This window comes from Cnephaeus nilssonii (genome assembly GCF_951640355.1).
Source record: "Cnephaeus nilssonii genome assembly, chromosome: 5".
NCBI lineage: Eukaryota > Metazoa > Chordata > Mammalia > Chiroptera > Vespertilionidae > Cnephaeus > Cnephaeus nilssonii.
This window is the reverse complement of record NC_137076.1, coordinates 25,657,292-25,681,186: the sequence shown is the minus strand read 5'-3', so window position 1 is coordinate 25,681,186 and position 23,895 is coordinate 25,657,292. Positions and strand designations below refer to the sequence as shown.

Sequence of the window (23,895 nt, the reverse complement as noted above, 5' to 3'; positions counted from 1 at the left end):
GGACCCCAGGCCATTCTGGGGGTGGACTTTTGCATCCTCCACCCCCCAGTAAGAAAGATCCCCGTGGAAATCCCTTAGGAACCATCAGGGTGTGGGAAGAGGGACGCATTTCTGGATGATGGTGACTCGAAGCACCATCTCTCGGAGGAAGGGCGGAGGCATCCATCGGGCCCCCCTCCCTTCCCCTTCTGCTAGGCGAACCTGTGGCCCCTCGGAGGTCTCCATGGTGACGCGGCACGCGCCGCACAACAGGAAGCCTGGGGCGGCGCTGTTAGCGCGCCCGGAGACCCTCCTAGCCTCCGCGGGGTGAATGATGAGTCTTGAGGTCACACGCACGGGCTTCACAGCACCCCCATCGCCCTCATGGAACCAGCCGGACACATTCCTGCCCACATTTAGTGCTAGGCCCCCGGGTTCGAGTTTCAGGATGGGCAGGAGTTTGAGCGTCCCCTCTCCCCGCCCCACTTCAGAGCCAGGGGCTGCCTCAGTTTCCCCGCGGAGCCTGGGAACGGCAGCGGGGAGCGCGGCACGCTAGGACCACGTGACTTCCTTCCCCTTTCTGGAAGCTGTAAAGACGCCCCCACGGCCAAGGCAGAAAGGGGAAGCGAGGCCTCGGGGCCGGGGGCGCCCATCGGTGGGGGAAAGCGGATCCTGGGAGTGACGCCGCCGCGAGTCCTCACCCCCGTGGCACACGGGGTCTGGAGGTGCCTGGGCCCGCTCCGGCCGCTTCTCGGAAATCTCGTGCCTGCTGGGCGGAGTCGTGCCCTTTGGGGGGAGGGACACCCTTGATGGAGGGTCCCGGGACCCCACCCCATTGAGGGATCGTCCACTCGGTTCAAGGGACCTGCTGGCGCTGGGGAGTCAAATCCCCTCGCCGCTCAGAGCCCCAGTTCACCCCTCTCTGGAATGGGCACAGTAACAATTCCTAATACCCAAGAGCAGCTGGGAGCTCTCAGCGCAGCGTAATCGCGGCATGGAGATGGACCCAGCCCCAGGACCGGACCCCCAGGCCCGGGGCAGCCCTCCGGTCGCCACCGCCTCTGTGGTCCCTTTGCTTCATTTAGGAAATTCCGGCGCTCCAGCGGCCAGCGAGGGGCACCGTCAATCCGGAAATGCCAAAGCCCTCCTTCCCGAGGAGAAGGCGCGGGGTTTCCGGGAAGGCAGCACCGCCCCCGCTCCCCCACGCCGGGCCGCTATAAAACCCGCGCCGCTGGCGGCCACTCCGCACAGCTGACTCCTCAGCTCCAGGTCCCCTGCTCGCCTCACCTCGGTGGCTATGCTTCCCGTCGCCGCCCGGTCCCCGCTGCCCGCGCTCCTGGCCCTGCTCGGGGCTCTGCTCCCAGGTGAGTGGAGGACCGGGGCTGTCGTCTGGCCGGCGCCGGAGTCTGGCAAGCGCTCCAGCGCGGGGGATGGGGCTGCGCCCTGGGCGCGGGGGGGAGGACGGGCTCCCCAGTCGTATTTAGGTAGTTGTTTAGGGGAAGTTGGGGCTAGGGCCACCCGCTGAAAGTCCGCCGGCAGGCTCTGGGCAGGTAGCTCAGTTGGTTAGAGCATCGTCCTGATACACCAGGGTTGTGGTTGAATCCCTGGTCAGGGCACATTCAATAATCAATCAATGAAAAGATAGATAAGCGGAACAAAAAATCTGTCTCTCTCCTTTCTTCTCTCTCTAAATATCAATAAATTAACATTTAAGCCCTAACCGGTTTGGCTCAGTGGATAGAGTGTCAGCCTGCGACTGAAGGGTCCCAGGTTTGATTCTGGTCAAGGGAACATACCTTGGTTGCAGGCACATCCCCAGTAGAAGGTGTGCAGGAGGCAGCTGATCGATGTTCCTCTCTCATTGACGTTTCTAGCTCTCTATCCCTCTCCCTTCCTCTCTGTAAAAAAATCAATAAAATATGTTTTTTTTTAATTTAAAAGAAAGTCAAGCCCAGCCTGTGTGGCTCAGTGGCTGAGCATTGACCTATGAACTAGATTCCCAGGTTGCGGGCTCGATCCCCAGTGTGGGGCGTGCAGGAGGCAGCCGGTCAATGATTCTCTCCCATCATTGATGTTTCTATCTCTCTCTCCCTCTGCCTTCCTCTCTGAAATCAATAAAAATATTTTGTAAAAAGAAAGAAAATCAACCGCCCTGAGTTCAAATCCAGACCCTGCACCTCAATGTGTGGCCTGGGGCTCTTGGCTGAGCCTCTGGAGCCTGTTTTTCACAGTAAATGGAGAATGTAATGTCAGCGCTCACACTTCGCCTTGGTTGTTCTTGACCCGGCACAGCTTCTGCCCCCAGAAGGCAGTCATGTGATATGGGACGTGGTCGCCCTCTGAGCAGGCTGGGGACCCCCCACGCAGCAAGCACATTTTGTTCCTCCTTTCCTGCCCTTGGGGAAGTCCAGACCTGCTTCTGCTCAGGGGAATTCCAAGCCTGGCTCGCCCAAGGACCAGAGGCTGAGAAGTGAGATTCCCCAGCACCCCTCCACCAACTCCAGAGGGAGGGGAGAAGGGGAACAGAGAGTCTCAAAGGAAAGGGTGATCAGGGTTGGGGAGCAGGAGAGAGGAAGATGGACACCATGGTTACCAGCTCCATAGAACGTTCTAATGCAGACTGCAGTCCAGATTCTACCACTTTCTGGCTGACTGACCTCCCCTCTCCGGGCCTCACCATTGCCCTCTGCGAAGTGGGAATGAGCCCAGGATCATCCTTGGAGATACTCAGTGGGCCCAAAGCTGAGGGCAGGAATCTCTGAGGGTGGGGTAGGAGGGAGGGGCTCAGACAGACATTTTTTCAGCTTTGGAGGCACCAGGGTCTGAAGGAGCTAACACAATCCCTCTCATCTGTGTCTACTTGCTCCCTGCCCTGTCCTAGGAGTTACTTTCAATAACAGGGTTCGGAGGACTATACTTACAGATGGGGAAACTGAGACAGGAAAAGGGAGCTCACTTGTCAAAGAGAGGGAGGAACCAACCTGATTAGAATCCCTCCATCCCCAAAGGGCTGCCCCCACCCCCTGACCTCTTGGGAGTGAGGACACTGGTGCTATGTTCCTCCTCCGCTGAAATCCCCCAATGGCTCCCCATGGCCTTCAGAATGAAAAACACATCCTTGGCATGGCTTCCAGGGCCTTCGTGATCTTCCTGACCTCATTTCCCCCAACTCTTCCCCCTTGCTGACTTGGCTGCAGACACCCTGCCCCAGGACCTTTGCACTTGGGACTCATTTCCCTTTTCTCTGGATGGCCCTTCTCATCATCCATATCTGTGCTCACACTTAACCCTGTCATCAAGTCACTGTCCTATCACCCAGTATTGTTGTTGTTGTTGTGTGTGTGTGTGTGTGTGTTTTTGTCAGAGTTCTTATTAACATCAGTTATTCATTATCTTGTTTGCTCGTGAATTTTTCTGTCTCCCACACGGATGGCAGAGAGTTCTGTCTTATTCAAGGCTGTGCCCCTAGCACAGGCTGGGGACCCAGGAATATCGATGAACCCAATTTGCAATGCCTTTCTCCTCTTCACACTTTTGTTCCAGGGCCTGGAGGTGCCCAAACATCAGTGGACCCCAAAGAAGTCACCATACCCCGGGGAGGTTCCGTGTTGGTGAACTGCAGCACCTCCTGTGATCAGCATACCCTCTTGGGTCTGGAGACTCATTTGAATAAGAAAGAAGTGGCCAGGGGGTCCAACTGGGAGACCTATGAACTTAGTAACATACAAGAAGACACCACTCCCTTCTGCTACTCAACCTGCCACAACAACCAGACGAAAGCTACAATGTCCCTCGCTGTGTACTGTGAGTGGTGGGGCCCCGGGGCTGGACTAGGCCTGCTGGGTGGGGGAGGTGGGCAAGGGAGTCCAGAGTGGGCTGGGACTGCCTTTGGAGTTGGGTGATGGGGCCAGGGAGGGTCTCACTGAAGGGCAGGTGGTCACGTCTTCGGAAAGCCTCCTTGTCATTTGAAACCCCTCCTTGAACTTCCTTGGGTGCCCTTAAGAGTGTCCACAGGGATTCAGCACATTTGAAAACTGGCTCTCTAGACCTCTGACGAGGCCCTAGATCTGACTCTTTTATATAAATACTAGAGGCCCGGTGCACGAATTCGTGCATGGGTGGAGCCCCTCAGGGGTAGCCTGCGGGGACTGGGTCCCAGCTCACACCCCCAGCCTGGAAGCCCCGCAGCCACGCCTGGCAACCTGCTGTGGCCGATGCTGCCCCCTCATCTGCTTCACCATCGGTGGGGCGATCAGCAGGGCAATTGGCCTCCCCCCCCCCCTCCGCTCGCACCTGCCTTGGCCTGGCGCCACCTGCTCACCTGCTCCACCATCCCACCGCGGTCCCGTGCTGCTCTCCACAGGGCCCATTGGGCCGGCAGTGCCTCCACTGCCAGCCCAGTGTCGCTGATGCCCACCATGTTCCATGAGGCCCCCTGGTGGTCAGTGCACATCATAGTGAGCAGTGGAACTCCTGGTTGAACAATTTGCATATTAGGCTTTTATTATATAGGATATATATATCATTGATTTGGATATATATATAATTGATTCCAGAGAGAAGGGAGAGGGAGAGATAGAAACATCAATGATGAGAATCATTGATTGGCTGTCTCCTACACACCCCCTACTGGGGATGGAGCCTGCAACCCCGGCATATGCCCTGACCGGGAATCGAACCATGACCTCCTTGTTCATAGGTTGACATTCAGCCACTGAGCCACACCAGCCAGGCAAGCTGACTTTTATTTATTTATTTTTATTATTTTTAATATATATTTTTATTGATTTCAGAGAGGAAGGGAGAGGGAGAAAGAGATAGAAATATCAATGATGAGAGAGAATCATTGATCAGCTGGGTCCTGCACATCCCACACTGGGGATCGAGCCCGCCACCCAGGCATGTGCCCTGACTGGAATCAAACCTGGGACCCTTCAGTCCGAAGGCGGATGCTCTATCCACTGAGCCAGACCAGCTAGGACCAGCTGACTCTTTTTTAAAAGATGCAAATTAAAACTAGCCCTGAATTGGTTTTTTTTTCACTTATTGACAACAATGGAAAGAATTGGTAACAGCTGTGCTGACAAGCCTGCCAGCCAGCAGGCGGTCCTGGGACGTTGCTGACGGGGTGGGGGCATAAGGAAGCACAACCCCAGGCAAGGAAGGGGCCTCAGTTCTCCCAATGACATGGGCACATGTCAGAAACATGATACAGAAACCCGACTCCTGGGAATTGGGCTTACATGTGTCCCTGCTCAGGGGAACTGGGGGTGGGATTGTTCACTGCAGCTTTGTTTGTAAGGGCAAAAGTTTACAAGCCACTCAAATGTTGGGGCTGGGAGAGAACTGTGGTTTGGCTATACAATGGAATAGTATGAAACTGTGTCCAAGAATGAGGAAGTTCCTTGTGTTCCTAAAAGAGAGTGTGCTAGATGCTGCACACTCTTGGAAGCTGCAGTCAAACTCAAAAGGAGTCAGGTATGCCCAGAATATGCCCAGAATGAGTGGCATGCCATTCTGTGTGTTAGGGAGTGGTGGGGTGGGGTGAGGGAGGTTGTGTTTACTGAAAGAAATGACCATATTAGCTGTGGAAGGCAGGGGCACGGGGCGGGGGGAGGGGGCGGGGGGGGGCGGGTGGAGGGCTCCAGGAGAAGGCAGGAACGAGTTTTTTTTCCCTTGTGCCTTTTTTTTTTACCTTTGGGCATTTTTGAACTGTGAGAATGAGTGACTATGACCATAGGCAATAAATAAAAGTCAAATTAGAACAAAACAAACCAAAAAGGAAGGAAGAAAGGAAAGAAGGAAGGAAGGGAGGGAGGAAGGGAGGAAGGAAGGAAACTGGCTTTGGGATTAGACATCCTGGGGTTCCAGTCCCATCATGGCCCTTACTAACTGTGCGACTGTGGGGGACCTGGCTCCTTGGTTGACTGTCACATGAGACCTCCTGGGATGGATACAGTAAGGCATGAAGGACATCCCATCGTCACGGTGTCCGGGCGAGGAAGCCTTTGGGCGAATGTCAGTTTTGCTTCTGATATGGAGGATGTTTGAGCAGATGCTGGCCAGGTGAGGGGAGTCCCCAAACATTCCCAGGGGCCGCTGAAAACCCCAGGGAACCCCCTGGAAGGCCCTTCCACAGCTCAGCCGGGTAGCTGAAAGCCCAACACGTCAGGTGTGAGTTCCTGGCTCTGCCACCTGCTCCCTCTGTGACTCTGGACACCAGACTTTGCCTCCGTTTCCCCCTCTGTGAAATGGAGCAGATAGCTGGCACACAGCAGGGGCGTCAGCTCGGAGACATGCTGGCTTGGGCCTGCCCTGCCCTCAGTGTGAAGATGAGGCACTTCCCTGGGTGACTAAGCTTTCTCCAGAAAGGTGGGAGTGGTGATTTGCCGGAAGTGACCCCTAACTAGGCCTTGAAGGGTGCCTAGGAGCTGGTAGACAGGCATGCTGGGCAGAGAGAACAGCCTTGGCAGAGGTTTGGAGTGGGAAGCGTGCTGATCCGGGGTTGGGAGGGCAGGAGGCGCTGAACATCAACAGATTAGCGAGGCTGGCAGGTCCTCAAATGCCAGGCTGGGAAGTCGGGGCCTTCTCCCCAGGGCGATAGGGAGCCACACTTCAGAAGTGTGAGAGCCGGCCAGGAATCTAGATAGCAGAAGGCCAGACTCAGGAGAAGCCAGAGGACTGTTGGCTGGGGGCCTCGTCCAGGTCACACGCTTTGTGGGCAGTGGCTGCTTACAGGAAAGGAAGGGCAGGCAAATATTTGAAGAGCAGGGTGACCAGGACTTGGTGAGGGACTGAAGGTGGGTGGGGGCGGGGGGGGTGTCAAGGAGAGGTACAGGCAAGACAGACCTCTTCCGGCAGTCTGGCTTGCAGGCCAAAGAGCCGAGTTTGGAGATGTGGGGGCTGAGGTTTAAGGAGGCCTCTCTGCAAATTGTGGTTTACAGTAGATGATTAGATATCAGAACTGGAGGCCTGAGGGTTTTCTGGGCCTTTAAAGATTTTTTTTTTTTTTAATGATTTCAGAGAGGAAGGGAGAGGGAGAGAGAGATAGGAACATCAATGATGAGAATCATTGATCAGATGCCTCCTGCTTGCCCCCTACTGGGGATCGAGTCTGCAACCCGGGCATGTGCTCTTGACCAGAATCGAACCTGGGACCCTTCAGTTCACAGGCCAACTCTCTATTCACTGAGCCAAACCGGCTACAGCTCTGGGCCTTTTTTTTTTTTTTTTTTTTTTTAACAGATTTGAAGTAAGTCAATGAATTTTAGTGTTTATAGAGTTGTACAACCATCACTGCAATCTAATTTAAGAACATTTTCATTACCCTAAAAAGGAAACCCTATGCCCATTGACACTCTTTCAACTTCTTAAATGGATTAATAATAGTCCTACCTCCAGTAGGCCCACTTTACAGCTCAGGAAACTGAGGCTCCGTTTCTGTAGCCCTGAGGGCTGGGACTGTGCCAGAGGTAAAGTCGCTCACTCACAGCCCATAGCAAAGAAGCAGAAAAGCTAGGAACCAAACCCAGGCCCCTGACACTTCAGCAGCACTGCCAAGTGATATTTCTGGGCCTCCTGAGAAGGGAACAGTGACCCGGAGCCCTCAAGACCTCTCCCCGGGGAGCTCGGCGGGTCTCAGTGCTGTCACAGCTCAGCAGAGCTCTGCTATAAACGTTCACGGGCAATTCAGGCTCAGAATTCTGTCACCTGGTGCGAAATGGAAACCCTGGCCTGTGAAAACCGAGCCCACAAGTTGTATCTTCAGGGGCTGTTCAGAGTTGTATTTTGAGTGTCTGTGGGTTCTTACATTTTTAACATTTCAGAGGGTCATACAGCACATTCAGGAACTTCTTTCTTGCTCTTTTTTTTTTTTTTAAGTATTTTTTAAAATTGACTTCAGAGAGGAAGGGAGAGGGAGTGAGAGCTAGAAACATCAATGATGAGAGAGAATCATTGTTCGGCTGCCTCCTGTATGCCCCGCACTGAGCAAACCAGGCATGTGCCCTGACTGGGAATCCAAAGGTGACCTCCTGGTTCGTAAGTGGAGGCTCAGCCACTGAGCTGTGCAGTCAGGGCCAGAACTTCTTTCTCTTGAAAGTGGGCTCCTGAAAGGCCTCCAATCAGTGTGTGTGGTGCAACCTTATTCTTTCTATAAATATAGAGTGCCTACTGTGTGCCAACAAACAACATGAGGGGGCAGAGCAGACAAAGATCCTGCCTCCTGGGCTGACATTTCATGGGAGGAAATCGAGGAGAAACAAGTTCACTGAGTAGATGATCTTGTGTGTCAGAGGGTGAATGGGTGCTACAGAGAAAAATAAAGCCACGATAGAAGGGGGAGCAGAGGTCTTTCTCTCTCTCTCTCTCTCTCTCTCTCTCTCTCTCTCTCTCTCTCGTTCATTCTGTCTTTTTTTTTTTGTTTGGTTGTTTAGTTTTCTTTTTAAACAATTTTTATTGTTTTAAACTTCTTTTTCTTTTTTTAATTTTTTGTTTGAAGAGCAGAGGTCTTTTTAAAAGCAGTCTTCACTGGACTGGGCAGCTGAAATACTGTGTGTATTTCACCAGACACCTGGTGACAGACTCAGGTTTTTTCCCACTTTTCACGCCTAGAAGCTGCAGTGAATAAAAAAACGTTTTGCCCTTTCGCAACCACTTGGGGATTTCTCACTGGTTTCCCCTGAACTTCTTAACATTCCTGTATGACTTAGGTGGCTTGGGATTAGACAGCCTTGGGGTATGTTGGCGGGGGGGGGGGGGGGGGGGGTGGAGAGGGCGGGGGGGGGGTGGAGTGTGAGGCTCCCTGGCCAGGTGTGGTGCCCCTGTGCCCCCTGCTGGTGGGTATCCTGTCCAGCTCACAGGACACTCCTTCCTCTCCTCTCCCCCAGGGTTCCCAGAGCGTGTGGAGCTGGCACCCCTTCCCCAATGGCAGCCTGTGGGCGAAAACCTCACCCTCCATTGCCAGGTGGAGGGAGGGGCGCCCCGGACACACCTCTCCGTGATGCTGCTCCAAGGGGAGAAGTTGCTGAGCCGGCAGCCTGCGGTGGGGACGCCTGTGGCTGAGGTCACGGCCACAGTGTTGGCACGCAGAGACGACCATGGCACCAATTTCTCTTGCCGCACAGAACTGGACCTTCGGCCCCAAGGGCTGGGACTATTCCAGAACAGCTCAGCCCCCAGACAGCTCCGAACCTTCGGTGAGGCATTGGGAAGTTTGCAGGAGGACAGGCTCAGGCAGTGTTCCTGCTTGGGGTGCGGGGTTCCTGGGAAGGCGGGGCTCCTGGCTTTGAGGGTATGGAGAAGATAGTGACCTAGATTGCAAAGGCTTCTGGGAAGAGCATGTTCTTGGCCACTGGGGTGGGGTGTTGGGGGATGGGCTGCCTGGGCCACAGGATCTTCTGAGAAGGCTGTGACCCAGGGTAAGGGGGTACGAGTGTCCTGAGTCATAGATGGCCAAGCCCCAGAGTCTCCCGGGGCGGAGGAGTTCCAGGTGACAGAATGAAAATGCTGCAGGAAAGGGCTTCAGTTCCCCGCTGTTCACACCCTCCTTCTCTTGGCCAGTCCTGCCAAAGCTCCGCCCACACCTTGGTACTCCCCGGATCCTGGAAGTGGGCACACAGGGGTCCGTGAACTGCGCCCTGGATGGGCTGTTCCCGGTCTCAGAGGCCCAGGTTCACTTGGCACTGGAGGACCAGAGGCTGAAACCCACAATCAAGTACAGCAAGGACTCCCTCTTGGCCACCGCCGTGGTGGAGGGGACCCCGGGGGAGGAAGGCATCCATCCGCTGACCTGTGCAGTGACCCTGGGAAACCAGAGTCGGAGGACCCGGGAGAATGTTACCATCTACAGTAAGTGGAGACAGGGCAGAGCTTGGACGTGGGGGGCCAGACCTAGGGGTGGGGCTCACGGTGTGCTCCTCCCCCAGGTTTCCCAGCTCCCAACTTGACCCTGAGTGAATCTGAAGTCCCGGAGGAGACTGAGGTGAGCGTGGAGTGCAAGGCCCATGCTGGAGCTGTGGTGACGCTGAGCTGGGACAAAGCTGGGTCTCCATTGTCGAGTCCCCAAACCAAGCTGAATGCCACTGCTGAGGACAACGGGCGTGTCTTTTTGTGTTCTGCTGCCCTGGTGGTGGCCGGGAAAGTGCTGCACAAAAACGAGACCCAGACGCTCTCTGTCTTGTGTGAGTAGGGCTGCTGGACAATGGCCCCTAACCTCCAAGGCCCAGGCCCTATGACTCCATGAGCTCATGTCTCTGGAGTCTCCCGACGACCCTGCCCTGGGTTCCCTACCGAACTCCTCCAGACCTGGGTGGTGAGAGGGTTCTGGTCCCTGACCCGTCCCTCATCTTGCTGTGTTTCTCTAGATGGCCCCCGACTGAACAAGGATACTTGCCCAGGAAACTGGACTTGGGAGGAAGGCACCCTGCAGAACCTCAGTTGCCAGGCCTTGGGGAACCCAATCCCCAAGCTGGACTGTCACCGGAAAGGGGATGGGGCTTTGCTGCCCATCGGGGACCTGAGGCCTGTCACGCGGGGTATTGCGGGCACCTACGTGTGTCAGGCCACCAGCAGTCGCGGTGCGGTCACCCGTGAAGTGATGGTGAACGTGATCTGTGAGTGCCAGTGCTGGGGACTGGGCTGGGTTGGGCAGGGTCAGCGAGCCTGGCTCAACCCCCATCTCCCCTTATTGTTCTCCCTACAGATCACCAGAGTAACTTGGTCACCATCATTGCAGTGGCAGCTCTCATTTTGGGCATTGCGAGCACAGTGGGTCTGGCCGCTTACCTCTATAACCGCCAGCGGAAGATCCGGAAGTACAAGCTACAGAAGGCCCAGGAGGAAGCCGCCATGAAGCTGAACTCGCCACCCTGAGCCTGTCCCTGGACAGGGCCTCCACCGGTGGCAGCAGTGTTGCATGGGACAGTGGCAGACGTATGCCATTCAGCAGCACCCACCTTCCTAGAATGCCAGGAGACAGGATAGAGGCCTCAGCCAGAATACAGGCAGCGTGCAGGGCCATGGCACCTGCACACAGGAGGCACGCCTGACCTGCAGCCACAGGACTGAGCCAAGCTTCAGGGGCAAGACTATGGGCATGACTGTGAGGGATGTCAAAGGCTGGCCTGGCCAGAGGGGTGTGACGGAGACACACCTCTGCCATGGGGACACCCATCTGGGAAATAGGGAAACTCACCCTCCTGCCTGTGCCCAGGCCCTACAGTCCTAAGAGAGAAGTAGCCCTGCCCAGACACAGGCAGCATCGAAACAAATTCCCACACCTCCTCAGACAGCTCTGACAGTGCTGTCTACTGACTGGTCCCGGCGCTGGATGATGACATATTTATTCATTTGTTCTTTTACCAGATATATATATATATTTGTAAATAGTAGTGGGGGTTTTTAAATTGATTTTTCACTGAGAGAGGAAGGGAGAGAGATGAGATCTGCTGCCTCCTGCACGTCCCCACCTCCTCACCCCCCACTAGGACCCAGCCGTAACCCTGAGGTGTGCCCTGACCTGAATGGAACCAGTAACCTCCTGGTGGGTGGGACAACGCTCAATCCAATGAGCCACACCGGCTGGACTAGTTACCAGATATTTATTAGTGCCTTCTATGTGTGGTAGAATGGTAAACAAGAGGAACAGAAGTTCCTGCCCTCAGGCAGCTCCGTCTAATCTCATTCAGGGCCACCAGGTATGGATGGATTGGCTGTGCACTGCACAAGAGTGCCTTACACAGAGACCAAGTGGGGTGGAATTTCCCACTCCCTTGGCCAAACTGCTTCCCCCCAGCAGGGAAACCAACATGGTTTAGCTGGTGACAGGACGACCCACGGGTGCTGACCTCTGTTAGCCACCTCCACCCACACGCGCCTCTGCTAGTGCTCACAGTGACACCTGGCGACATGCTTAAACACGAGTGTCCACTCTTTGTTAGCTGAACCATAGGATCCCATGAAACGATGCCCAACCCGCGTGTCCCTGCTTTGTCCTACCTGCTTCCATCTCATTGGGACCATGTTAAGAACAGAACTCTGGCAGCTCCAAATTCCTGCGGGCCCTGCAGACAGTTGGGGTGGGGCTGATTTCCGGCTCTTCCTGAAGCCTCTCCCTCGTGTTAAAGCCTTTTTCACAGGCCCAGCCTCTCGTGAGTTGAGGGGATGTGCCCTGTCCAGCTGGAGTTCTTCCTCGCTGTCCTACCACAGCCCTGCCCTACTTCCTCCCAAGGAAAGGCTGATGCTCAAGGCCCATCCCTGAGGCCCTAAACCAAATCTGGGTGTATTTGTAACTTTTGAGACTCTAGGGAAAATTAAAGACGTCTCTCTGGAAAAAAACAAACAAACACCCACACACGTTTGATTTAAAATGGGGTCTGGAATCCCGTTCTTGAGTGGAGGGAGGGGGGTATATATCGCAGGGCTCCTGGCCCTCTAGGAGCCTCTGTCTCTCCGGGTGGGGCTGAGAAGGCGGGGCTTTGGGCTTTCTTATCTACAGAGCCAGCCTGGCTTCCTGGCGCGGGGTCTCTCACTACGGGCTCTTTGCCATGGGGTTTCTGCTCCCGCTCTCACTTCTGGTTTTGCTGGCGGTAGCCTACCCGGGAGGCAGGAGCGCGCGGAGGTGCTGGGCTGCGCGGGCGCAAAGCCCCGGAGGCAGCTCTCCCGCGCCCTCCGCGACTACAGCGCCGTTCTGGATGCGCATTAGCCCCAAGTTCATAGCCGTGCCGCCGGGGAGTTCGGTGTGGCTCAACTGCAGCAGCAGCTGCCCCCTATTGGAGGGTTCCACCCTCCATACTGGGCTGCGGCGGGGCCAGAAGCTCAGCGGGCCCAGCTGGATCTCCTTCCAGCTCCTGGATGTCAGGGCCTGGAGCTCCGACGTGCACTGCTTCCTCACCTGCGCAGGAGTAACGCGGGGGGCCACGGCCAGGATCAACGCCTACAGTGAGGGACAAGGGTTTAGGCCCTGCTGGGAAGACGGGAGGGGGACAGAGATGGGGCAGTTGACAGTCGCGCTAGGGGGCGCCCGCGGACCTTGCTCAGCGGCCCCCTCTTGCTTTAGAACGACCTCACAGCGTGATCCTGGAGCCTCCGGTCTTGGAGGGCCGTGAATACATTCTGCGCTGCCACGTGACGCACGTGTTCCCCGTGGGCTTCCTGGTGGTAACTCTGCAGCGTGGCGGCCGGGTCATCTACTACGAGAGCCTGGAACGCTTCACGGGCCTGGATCTGGCCAACGTGACGCTGACTTACGAGTTCCAGGCTAGGCCCCACGATCTCTGGAAGCCCGTGACCTGCCACGCGCGCCTCAATCTCGACGGCCTGGTGGTCGGCAGCAGCTCAGCACCCGTGACGCTGACATTCTTGGGTGAGGCATCCTTGTAATCCTGGGACTTGAGGGGTGGAGAAGGGTTATGACCCCAGGAGGGGGCACTGGCCAAGCTTGAGCTCCGCGTGGGTCATCACGCCTCCAAGCGCTCCATTCCTAATTCTCACCTCCGGCCCCCAGCTTGGAGCCCTGCGTCCAAAGCCTTGGCTTCCACTTCCATCGCAGCCTTTGTGGGGATTCTTCTCGTCCTGGGGGCCGTCTATCTGCGAAAGTACCTACTGATGCAGTCCCTGGCATAGAAGGGGTGGTCCATGCTGGCTGAGTCGGAGCAGAATCTGGGACAATTTGGAGACCCCTCCTAAATCAATAAAGCCTTCCTCAGTCAGCCTGCCCCTCGGCACCGCCTCAGAGAAGTGGTCTTTTTGGCCTTGTCACAATCACTTTCTCCAAGTTCCTTATCCCCCTGAAGGTACCCGGGGGTCCTCCATCCTTCTGCTTTTCCAGCCGGCGTAGTAAACACATCTCCTGCGGGCATTATCAGTGCGGTGCAGACGGGCAAAGCCTAGGCGCTGGAGGGCCTTGGGCTGTGGGCGGGCTTTTGCTGACTGGCTCCGCCACTACCACGCGACAGCTCTGATTGGATGTTTTGTTTCCTCCTCTCCCTCCTCCCCCTTTTCACTTGGATCCCGTACTTTTCTGGAGGACCAGAGGGGATCTACAACTGATTCCCATAGTTCACTTGTTAGCTCTTCGGACAAGAGCACAAATGGGCGGGCTTCACATATACACATTGAGGGACGTGGATATGCAGAAAAGGTACCCATGCGTTGACTGCTGGGAAGGAGCAATCAGATGGTCCACGTGGGGGTGGCACAGACTCGCGTTCTGGCCACCTCCTGATAGTCACAGGGCCTGGAGGCCCGGATGCGGATCAAAAGTATCAATAGTTTTAAAAAAAGTATCAATAGTTTGTCTCTTGGTCTCGCGTGGACACAATCCGAGTCTGCACTGGATGCCTGGCAGGGCCCTGCGGTCCAGGGCTCTGGCCGCCACGCGGAAAGAGAATTCAGGGGTGCTCTTGCGCAGCGCGTGCTCGCACACGCCGCCGAATAGACACGTGCCCGCTGCACTCTGGGTAAATACAGACCCGGAGCCGAGCCAACCCTAATTTAGACGCCCGCGAACGCTGCTGCGCACGAACACGTGCTCCTGACTCGCTGGCACTTTGGTCTCCGCCCCCTCTGTCGCTTGCGGGGGCGCAGCCGGAAGAGTACTAGGGGCTTGGCTGTAATCCTCAACTCCCCGGGGTCAAAAGGAGAAGGATCTAGGAGGAAGGCATTCCACACCCGCCTCTAGAACTGTGCCTACCTTATCCTGCGCTTCCCGAACGTCTCCTACCCCATAAACCAATTCCGGCACCAAGGGGCGTTGGTGGGAAGGGCAAAATATGGGGGCGGAGCTCGGAGTCCAGCTCATTTTCACAGCATCTAAGCTAGGGGTGGGATGGGGGTTGGAGATGGTCAATCCAGCATTTCCCCCCCGCGACCTCCGCGTCGCCTCCGGGGATGACGTGAGCTCAAGGCCGCCCCCAGAAGGCTCTGGGCGATGGGGTCGGCTTCCACGCAGGCCCCGGGGGTCGCTAGCTCCTGCCCGCACACCTTAACCGAGGCCGGGAGCCTGGCGCACGCTCGCCCTCCCGCCTCCCCGTCGCCTCTGCCGCCTCCCCCTCCTTGGAAACCAAGTTACCAACGTTAAACCAATCCCTGAGCGCAACTCTACCTCCTCCACACCCCACCCGCCGCGCCGCGCTGTCCTCGAGCTCAGCCCAGCGCTCGAGCTCCCCGCTCCTCCTGTACTTTCCCCGCGGCGGCGATGCCAGGGCCCTTGCCAGGGCTGCTCCGGGCGCTGCTCGGCCTCTGGGCTGCCCTGGGCCTGGGGCTCATCGGCCTCTCAGGTAAGAGCCCGTCCGGGTCCGGGTGGACAGGGCGGGGGCGGAGTTCCGGACCGGAGAAGAGGCCACATGCCCCTCCCGGCTCCGCCCTCGCCTCGCTCCCACGCTTCTGCCCCCACCTTGAGCCTTGGGCTTTCTTTATATTTCTCCCTCCAACACACACTGGAGACACAGCTTCTCGACTCCTCGCTCGCCCAGATCTCTACCTTGCCCCCTTCGAGATCCTGGGTTCTCTTCTGCACCCAACCTTGCACCTCGGAGACCCGGTGTCGCCGGGGACCTCCTCATGCTCTGCTATGCACCATGGTCCACGGATTGGCATCTTACCCACTGGCGGCCCGCGAAGACCCGATCCCTCCATCTGCCGTCACTCAGAGGCTCTGTTCCCGCCCCACCCTAGGCCTGGCAACCGAGTTCCTCGATGTTTCCGCGGTTCCTTTCTTGAGCCTAACCCCGCGACCTCTTTTCGTGTTCTTCACCCGGGTTTAGAGTCCTTCCTCCTCCTTGATTCAGCTTCATTTTTCCTTGGCCCTCACCTCAGCCTCAGTCTCCCCTTCTCTCGGTGATAACCCTGAGAACCAGTGGGTTCCCCTTCCCCCACCTGGGGTCCCCTCCTCCCAGGGTTGCTTGGGTATGGCGAAGATCCCATCTTTCCTCTCACCTTCCCCCATCCCTCCCATGCTTTCCCACCACCCAGTTGGCACCTTGCAGACCAGGGCTCTCCGCTGCCATGTCCCAGAGGCTCCCTATAGGTTTGTGCCCTGGGAGCACGCCTCCAAACCTGAGGCCGGAGCAAGACGCTGGACTCGAGTTCTTTTCTTACTCCGGCCTCGGCTCCTTCCCCGGGAATGCCTGACTCAGCATCGGGGCGCTAAGATGCCCGAGAGTGGGTCCCCCAGGCTGAGCCAGCATTTCCCCGGGCAGCGGTCGCGCAGGAGCCTCTCTGGGCGGACCTGCAGCCCCGCGTGGCGCTCGTGGAGCGCGGGGGATCGCTGTGGCTGAATTGCAGCACCAACTGCCCACGGCCCGAGCGCGGTGGCCTGGAGACCTCGCTGCGCCGGAATGGGACCCAGAGGGGTTTGCGCTGGCTGGCGCGTCAGCTGGTGGACATCCGAGAGCCAGAGACCCAGCCCGTCTGCTTCTTCCGCTGCGCCCGGCGCACACTGCAGGCTCGTGGGCTCATTCGTACTTTTCGTGAGTTCTCAGCAGCCACGCTCTTACCCCACTACCTTCCCTCCCTTCCTGGCCCCGCCCCCTGGGTCATGAGGTCCTCCCCTTCAGGCTCCTTTTTCTGGATCCCCAAACCCACACCTCTTGGGCCCTTGGGTACCACTACAGGTTTCCAAGAACCTGGGTTCCTCCCTTGCAGAGCGGCCTGATCGTGTAGAGCTGATGCCCCTGCCTGCCTGGCAGCCTGTAGGCCAGAACTTCACCCTGAGCTGTAGGGTCCCTGGCGCTGGGCCCCGTGGGAGCCTCACGGTGACCTTGCTGCGGGGCGCCCGGGAGCTGGTCCACCGTAGCTTCTCCGGAGAGTCGCCCCGAGCACGGGGCGCGGTGCTCACGGCCGCAGTACTGGCGAGGAGGGAGGACCATGGGGCCAATTTCTCGTGCCGCGCCGAGCTGGACCTGCGGCCCCACGGCCTGGGGTTGTTTGAAAACCGTTCGGCCCCCAGAATGCTCCGCACCTTCGGTGAGTGGGTGTGGGGAAGTGACGGGGGGGACGCAGAGGGGTTGGCCAGGTGCTTAAGGAGTTTGGAGGCGGCAGAGGAATCTGAATTATAATCCTCACGCCAACCCTCACCAGCTGAAAGCCATTTTCCTCTCTCCGACTCTCAGCACTGTCTCCGGAACCCCCGCGCCTCGCTGCCCCCCGGCTCTTGGAAGTGGGCTCGGAAAGACCTGTGAGCTGTTCCCTGGACGGGCTGTTTCCAGCCTCGGAAGCCCGGGTCTACCTGGCGCTGGGGGACCAGAGGCTGAGTCCGGACATCATCCTCGAGGGGGACGCGCTCAGGGCCACGGCCACCGCCACAGCGAGCGCAGAGCAGGAGGGCGCCAGGGAGCTGGTCTGCAGCGTGACCCTGGGGGGCGAGAGCCGCGACACCTGGGAGAACGTGACGGTCTACAGTAAGAGGGAGCGCGGCCAGGCCTCTTTGGCTTAGGGGTGGAGCCAGAGGAACGCGAAGGCGGGACAAAGAGTGCGCGGGGGTCTTAATATCGGAATGGGCGGGGCCCACGGAAGGCAAACCGAATAACAAGAGAGGCGGGGGGGGGGAGGGGATGTGGATTGACCGCCTCCAAGTGGTGGGATGAGGAGGGGCGGGGCCTCGTATCCACCAATAGTTCCCGCAGGTAAGGGGTGTGGTCAGTTGACTCCGAGCAACTGCTCCACCCCTAGGCTTCCCGGCGCCCCTCCTGACCCTGAGCGAGCCCAGCGTCCCCGAGGGGGAGACGGTGACAGTAACCTGCGCTGCTGGGGCCCGAGCTCTGGTCGCTCTGGACGGAGTTCCAGCCGCAGTCCCGGGACAGCCCGTCCAGCTCCAGCTAAACGCCACTGTGAACGATGATAGACGCAGCTTCTCCTGCGACGCCACCCTCGAGGTGGACGGGGAGATCCTGAGCAAGAAAGAGAGCACCGAACTGCGGGTCCTATGTGAGTTGAGCTCTCGCCTCCCTCTTCCACCCGCCGCGCCCCCCGCCCCCCCCGTGATCTCCAAGGACCTGCCCAGTCCCTGGCCGTTCGTGGAAGTGGAGCCTTCCTCACGGTCCACGTGTAGCCTTCTCTATCCCACATCCCTGCCCGCAGACGCTCCCCGGCTGGACGATTCGGACTGTCCCAGGAACTGGACGTGGCCCGAGGGCCCAGAGCAGACGCTGCGTTGTGAGGCCCGTGGAAACCCAGCGCCCTCCGTGCACTGCGCCCGGCCCGACGGCGGGGCTGTGCTGGCGCTGGGCCTGCTGGGTCCCATCACTCGCGCACTAGCCGGCACTTACCGGTGCACCGCGGCCAATGTCCAGGGCGAGGCGGTCAAGGACGTGACTCTGACAGTGGAGTGTGAGTGGGGGTGCCCAGGGTGCATCTCTCTGATTCTCAGGGTCTAGGGGTGGCCACCTTTCTGGGACGAGCAGGAGGAAGGTCTCAGGGATGCCTTTGGATAGGATTCTGGGAAAGGGAATAGGCTGGTGTTTGGGATTAGGGGAAGATCTTGGATGAGAAAAGGTTGGCGTATCTATAGGAGTGTGTGGGCGTGGCTTTTGGGCGGAACCTGGGAAAAGTGTGAGCTCCAAGCCATCTAACAATTTTTAGGCTGAAGGTTGGAGCAGGGTCCTGTGGGCGCTTTGCAGGAATCAGTAAAATGTGCCCCTTCGTAGCTTATGAAGCCCCAAAACAATGCATGGCGTGACTGGCGTGAAACGCCTTTGGTTCAGTGTCCCTGTGCTGGGCATAGCCTGCCCAACCCTACGTGGTGGCCTTGGAACAGAAAAGAGGGTCTAGGGACATTCGGACGACGCCCAACCCCAACCACACTCCCCGCTCCAGACGCACCAGCGCTGGACAGTGTGAGCTGCCCGGAACGTATTACGTGGCTGGAAGGAACAGAGGCCTCGCTGAGCTGCGTGGCACATGGGGTGCCGCCACCCAACGTGAGCTGTGTGCGCTCTGGGGAGGCCGAGGTCATCGAGGGCTTGCTGCTTGTGGCCCGCGAGCACGCAGGCACCTACCGCTGTGAAGCCACCAATTCTCGAGGCTCTGCGGCCAAAGAGGTGGCCATCACGGTGGAATGTGAGTTGGGGGCAGCAAGGGGCAAGGGAGGGTATGTTTGGGTAACTCTGGCCTGACTTTCAGTCCTTGCGTGACTCTCTGCTCCCCAGATGGCCCCAGTTTTGAGGAGCTGAGCTGCCCCAGCAATTGGACATGGGTGGAAGGCTCTGGACGGCTGTTTTCTTGTGAGGTTGATGGGAAGCCGCAGCCAAGAGTGGAGTGCATTGGCTCCAGGGGCACCACTGAGAGGGTGCTGCTCCCGCTGGCACCCCCAGACCCTAGTCCCAGAGCTCCCAGCATCCCTAGCGAACCTGCCTCTGGTATCTACACCTGCAATGCCACCAACCAGCACGGCTCCATGGTCAAGATGGTGGCCGTGAGCGTGGAGTGTGAGCGGGGCCCAGGCGGGTGGGAGCAGGGTGCGCCCCAGTGCGGCCCCTCCCTGACGCCCCCGTGGCTGCTTTGCAGCGCCTCCGAAAATGGATGAGTCCACCTGTCCGAGTCACCAGACATGGCTGGAAGGGGCTGAGGCTGTTGGGCCGGCCTGCGCGGCCCTGGGCCGCCCCTCCCCACAAGTGAGCTGCTCCCGGGAGGGTGGCCCCTGGCCTCAGCGGATACGCGTGTCCCGACAGGATGCGGGCACTTACCTCTGCTTAGCCACCAACGCGCATGGCACTGACACCCGGACCATCACCGTGGGCGTGGAATGTGAGTGGGGCAGCACCAGAGAGAGGGCCCTCAGTCCCCAGAACAGGGACTTGCACCGGGGAGTTCAAGGGCACCTCCCCCAGTTCCACTCTCGGGGACAAGGGAAGGGACCCAGAGCTGAGAGCAATGAAAACTCTAGGGAGCAGGAGCCTGCCCCGCCTCAAATCCTGGGTTCCTACCTCCTTGCATTCAGTGAAGCAGGGCCCAGGATTTTAGTACCTACCACAGCCAGCCTGTAGGGGGAAGGGGCTCTGATAGGAGGCAGGATCCTCACCTGTGCATCCCAGCAGGGATGGTGTCAGACGGTGGTGGGTTGAAGCAGGGAACTTGGTCATCCTCAGGGCTGGCGCTGAGCCCCAGTCCAACCTCCTGTCCCCTGCAGACCGACCAGTGGTGGCCGAGCTGGCCGCCTCGCCTCCAGGAGGTGTGCGGCCAGGTGGGAACTTCACATTGACCTGCCGCGCTGAGGCCTGGCCCCCCGCCCAGATCAGCTGGCGCGCCCCCCCAGGGGCGCTCAACATAGGCCTGTCCAGCAACAACAGCACGCTGAGCGTGGCAGGCGCCCTGGGTAGCCACGGAGGAGAGTACGAGTGCGCGGCCACCAATGCACACGGGCGCCACGCGCGGCGCATCACCGTGCGTGTAACTGGTAAGTGGTACCGGCCGGGGCGTGGCCTGAGCCTTGGGACACCTGTCCTCCCTCTCCATCCCCACAGATGAGGTTGAAGGAGGCCAGGGTAGAAGTCAAGGGCAACCTTTCGTGTGTGAGGCTTTAATGGCCGGTTGGGGGTGTGAGGTGGAGGGAGAGGGAAACCCTCCGGGGCTGTGACTGCTGTGGGGAGGGGCTTATTAACGTGGGGGGAGGTTTCCTGCCTGGTGGAGACTTGGTCCAATGCACCCTCCACTGTGTGGCTGTACAGAAGAGGATTTGGAGAGGGACCAAGGGCAAAGGATGGGAGTGGGGGCCCTAACTAGATCCTTTCCCCCACTTCGTCTCACTCTGAGACTTGGTTCTTTCTGAGATAGAGGAGTGACACGGTTCCCCCCACCCCACCCTCATGATTTGGGGGGGTGAGGCGAGTTGATTTCTGGGTATCTCTGCTCAGCCAGGGGCTTATATCCCCACGTGCTGGGTGGCATGTGAAATGGATCATGGGTCGCACCAGCACTGGGGATGGCTCAGGCGTGGCATCTCGTCAGGGTGGGGGGAATCCCAAGCTCGTCCACCCTCTTTGAGGGGCTCCACCCCGCAGGTCCGTGGCTGTGGGTCGCCGTGGGCGGTGCGGTGGGGGGCGCAGCGCTGCTGGCCACGGGGGCTGGCCTGGCCTTCTACGTGCAGTCCACCGCCTGCAAGAAGGGCGAGTATAACGTGCAGGAGGCCGAGAGCTCGGGCGAGGCTGTCTGTCTCAACGGTGCGGGTGGTGGCACAGGTGGAAACGCCAGCGCCCAAGGTGATACAGAACCTGATGGTACCGCAGAGACGCCTGCGGGGGGCGAGGTCTTCTCCATCCAGCTGACATCAGCGTGAGCCCACTACCCTCTCCCCGCAGGCCGGGGGATGCCCCCCAGACACATATGGGGGCTTATTTATTGTTCTATTTATTCATTTATTTATGTATTCAACTCCAGGATGTCACCCCCATTTTCTAACCCTCCCAATAAAGTTTTTATAAAGGACACTGGGTCTGTGTCGGTGTCTCCGTGATGTGGAAGCAGCCCATAGGTTATTCATTCATAAATCTGTTTTGATTTTGAGGGCCTACTATGTGCTGGGCACAGTTGAGGACGTCTTTGCATGGTGTGACCTGGAACTTCTCTCCATTGCCCATTTCCTGTTCTCACTGGACCCCTGAGCCAGGGTGGGGACCACACTCCTTCCTCCCTCTCCCTGCTGCTTCTTCGTTGGCCTAGAACTGCCCTCCAGTTGAGCTAACTTTTGGGGGTGGGAGCTAGGTGCTTCCCCAGGCCTGGTTCCGGACAGAGCTGAGCCTGCCTTCCCACGATGGATGGACCTCCCTCCCAGGGGTGTGGGTGTGGGGACCCTGCCCTGAGGCCTCGTCTGGATAGTAAAGGCAGTGGCTGCAGCTATGGTGCCAGCCCCCAGGATGTCCCTGCCCCACTCTCAATGCTTCCTTCATTCAGTGCCTCAGTTTACCCCCAACCTGCCTTTGGGTTTGGCCCATCATGATTCAGTATGGACACACAGGGTATCAGCCACAACCCCCGCAGCACACCACTATGCCCCTCACTCCCCACAGAATAAGGAGAGAACAGCTGGGTTCCTACCCCCGCCTCAGTCTTCTCCTGTCTCAAAAGCAGGAACACAGATGCAGGTCTAGACAGCTCCAGCTTCATCCGCTGCCCATGCAAGCATTTCATGAACAAAGGTGAGAGCAGGAAACCGGGCGCCAGAGGCCAAGCCCGTGCTGGGTGCCGAGTACGGGAGGCAACAAGGCCCAAGGGTGGTGCGGCTCCTGCTGTCCCACCTCCCTCCCTCCGTCCTTCTCTTCACTCCCACCCACCTTTCTTGAACCCCACAACGTTCTGCCTGCTCCGGGCCTTTGCTCTTGCCATTCTATCTGCTTGGAGTGTCAGCACCCCAAATAATCCCATAGCTAGTTCCTGATTCCAAGGTCTCTATGCAAATGTCACCTCCCCAGAGAGGCCTTCCGGAGAACCAGGGCTAAGATAGCACCCCCCTCCCCCCCAACTCCTTATCTCCTTCTATACGTTTATTTCTCTGTAGCACTTGACATTCTATTAGTCACGTAACTAAATATTGCTTTACTGGCACTGGAAAATTGGCCGCACTAGAGGAGGGATCTTTGTTCAATTCAGTGTCCCCATTGGGGCCTAGCACACAGTAGTTGCTGAAAAAAATGTTGACTAAATGGCTCAAAGCAGCCTGGAGTTTGTACATACACAGTCTGACACCTTCGCGTATTCCTGAAGAGGTTCTCCGTGCTGGACCCTGGGGTGGGAACCTTGCACCTTCAAAGTCAGGGTCCAATGGGGGAGAGGAATGTAAAGAAATGACCCTGGAGAAGTAGAGCACTGAAAATTCTGGTAAGTTCTCAGCAGGAGACCAGCCAGGAGCTGAAGTGGAGCCTGACATGGGTGGGGTGAGGGGCCTGTTTTTTTGTTTTTTTTTTAATATATATATTTTATTGATTTTTCACAGAGAGGAAGAGAGAGGGATAGAGTCAGAAACATCGATGAGAGAGAAACATCGATCAGCTGCCTCTTGCACACCCCCTACTGGGGATGTGCCTGCAACCAAGGTACATGCCCTTGACCAGAATTGAACTTGGGACCCTTCAGTCCGCATGAGGGGCCTGTTTTATTCAGGGCTGTCAAGGGGGCTTCTCTGAAGGCTGAGCCTCTCCTCCCCAAGTAGTGAGAAGGTGGTGCCATGGGAGTCCCGGGGGGAGGGTGTTCTGCACCAAGGAAGGGTGAGCCCACACGAGTCAGGGGTAGAAGGGCTGAATGTGGGCCCAGGCCTTCTGCACAAGCCCACCCAGGAGAGACAAAGAGGGCCTTTGCATGGGCCTGTCTTTCGGGGGCATGTGGCCAGGCAAGCCTCAGTCACCCCCAAGGCAGGGACCACCTCTGCCCTCCCGGCATCCCACCCATCCTTGACTCCCAGCCCGCCCTCCCCTCCAAGTGAGCACTGGCAGTCAGTGTGCCCTGGTGACGGTGGCAGGGCTGAACTCTGCCCAGGGCTTGCTTTCCCACATGGCTTTTGGCTTCAGACTGGGGACACCTCTTGGAGGGGTCAGAGAGATCTTGAAAGGGGGAGGGGGACACAGCGGGGACTGGTGCCTGTAAGGATGCAATAGGTGACATTCTGCAAGCGGGGGGGGGGGGGCGGGGAGGGGGCAGAGAGCTGACAGGTAAAGGGCCCACTGTGTCTGTATCACTGTGCACCAATGTGTCATCTGTGTGTGTGTGTGTCTGTATTGTATATGTATATCTGTTGTGTGTCTATGGACATGTGTGTCTATCGTGTATCTTTGGACATGTGTCTGTCAACCCATGTATCTTTCAATCTTGTGTGTAGTCTGTCTCTATATGTGTGTCTTGTGTGTGTGTTAATGCATGTGTCTGTCTTGTGTGTGTCTATCTTTTGTCTGTGTTGTCTCTGTGTTTGGTGCCGTTTCCCTGTGTGGACGT

General features: G+C 57.8%; 3 protein-coding genes across 3 annotated transcripts; all 3 read left to right on the top strand.

Moving 5' to 3' along the window:
* The first annotated feature begins 1,140 nt into the window (after positions 1-1,140).
* ICAM1 (intercellular adhesion molecule 1) lies at positions 1,141-12,248 on the top strand. Its single transcript, XM_079771588.1, has 7 exons — positions 1,141-1,343; positions 3,523-3,783; positions 8,868-9,176; positions 9,541-9,828; positions 9,906-10,160; positions 10,344-10,592; positions 10,682-12,248. Exons 1-7 carry the CDS (start codon positions 1,277-1,279, stop codon positions 10,849-10,851), a joined length of 1,599 nt encoding a protein of 532 aa, XP_079627714.1. The 5' UTR covers positions 1,141-1,276; the 3' UTR covers positions 10,852-12,248.
* Positions 12,249-12,446: 198 nt separating this feature from the next.
* ICAM4 (intercellular adhesion molecule 4 (Landsteiner-Wiener blood group)) lies at positions 12,447-13,825 on the top strand. Its single transcript, XM_079771589.1, has 3 exons — positions 12,447-12,918; positions 13,037-13,342; positions 13,484-13,825. Exons 1-3 carry the CDS (start codon positions 12,525-12,527, stop codon positions 13,600-13,602), a joined length of 819 nt encoding a protein of 272 aa, XP_079627715.1. The 5' UTR covers positions 12,447-12,524; the 3' UTR covers positions 13,603-13,825.
* An 871-nt stretch (positions 13,826-14,696) lies between these two features.
* ICAM5 (intercellular adhesion molecule 5) lies at positions 14,697-21,336 on the top strand. Its single transcript, XM_079771590.1, has 11 exons — positions 14,697-15,257; positions 16,179-16,448; positions 16,624-16,944; positions 17,091-17,378; positions 17,650-17,904; positions 18,058-18,306; positions 18,793-19,035; positions 19,125-19,403; positions 19,483-19,722; positions 20,105-20,371; positions 20,976-21,336. Exons 1-11 carry the CDS (start codon positions 15,176-15,178, stop codon positions 21,248-21,250), a joined length of 2,769 nt encoding a protein of 922 aa, XP_079627716.1. The 5' UTR covers positions 14,697-15,175; the 3' UTR covers positions 21,251-21,336.
* Positions 21,337-23,895: the final 2,559 nt, after the last annotated feature.

Coding starts and splice junctions, on each gene's coding strand:
- ICAM1 (XM_079771588.1), top strand. CDS start 1,277: ATGCTTCCCGTCGCCGCCCGGTCCCCGCTGCCCGCGCTCCTGGCCCTG. Junction 9,177..9,540: donor CAGACAGCTCCGAACCTTCG/GTGAGGCATTGG, acceptor TCTCTTGGCCAG/TCCTGCCAAAGCTCCGCCCA. Junction 9,829..9,905: donor GGAGAATGTTACCATCTACA/GTAAGTGGAGAC, acceptor CTCCTCCCCCAG/GTTTCCCAGCTCCCAACTTG.
- ICAM4 (XM_079771589.1), top strand. CDS start 12,525: ATGGGGTTTCTGCTCCCGCTCTCACTTCTGGTTTTGCTGGCGGTAGCC. Junction 12,919..13,036: donor GGCCAGGATCAACGCCTACA/GTGAGGGACAAG, acceptor CTCTTGCTTTAG/AACGACCTCACAGCGTGATC. Junction 13,343..13,483: donor CGTGACGCTGACATTCTTGG/GTGAGGCATCCT, acceptor TCCGGCCCCCAG/CTTGGAGCCCTGCGTCCAAA.
- ICAM5 (XM_079771590.1), top strand. CDS start 15,176: ATGCCAGGGCCCTTGCCAGGGCTGCTCCGGGCGCTGCTCGGCCTCTGG. Junction 17,379..17,649: donor GGAGAACGTGACGGTCTACA/GTAAGAGGGAGC, acceptor CTCCACCCCTAG/GCTTCCCGGCGCCCCTCCTG. Junction 17,905..18,057: donor CACCGAACTGCGGGTCCTAT/GTGAGTTGAGCT, acceptor CCCTGCCCGCAG/ACGCTCCCCGGCTGGACGAT.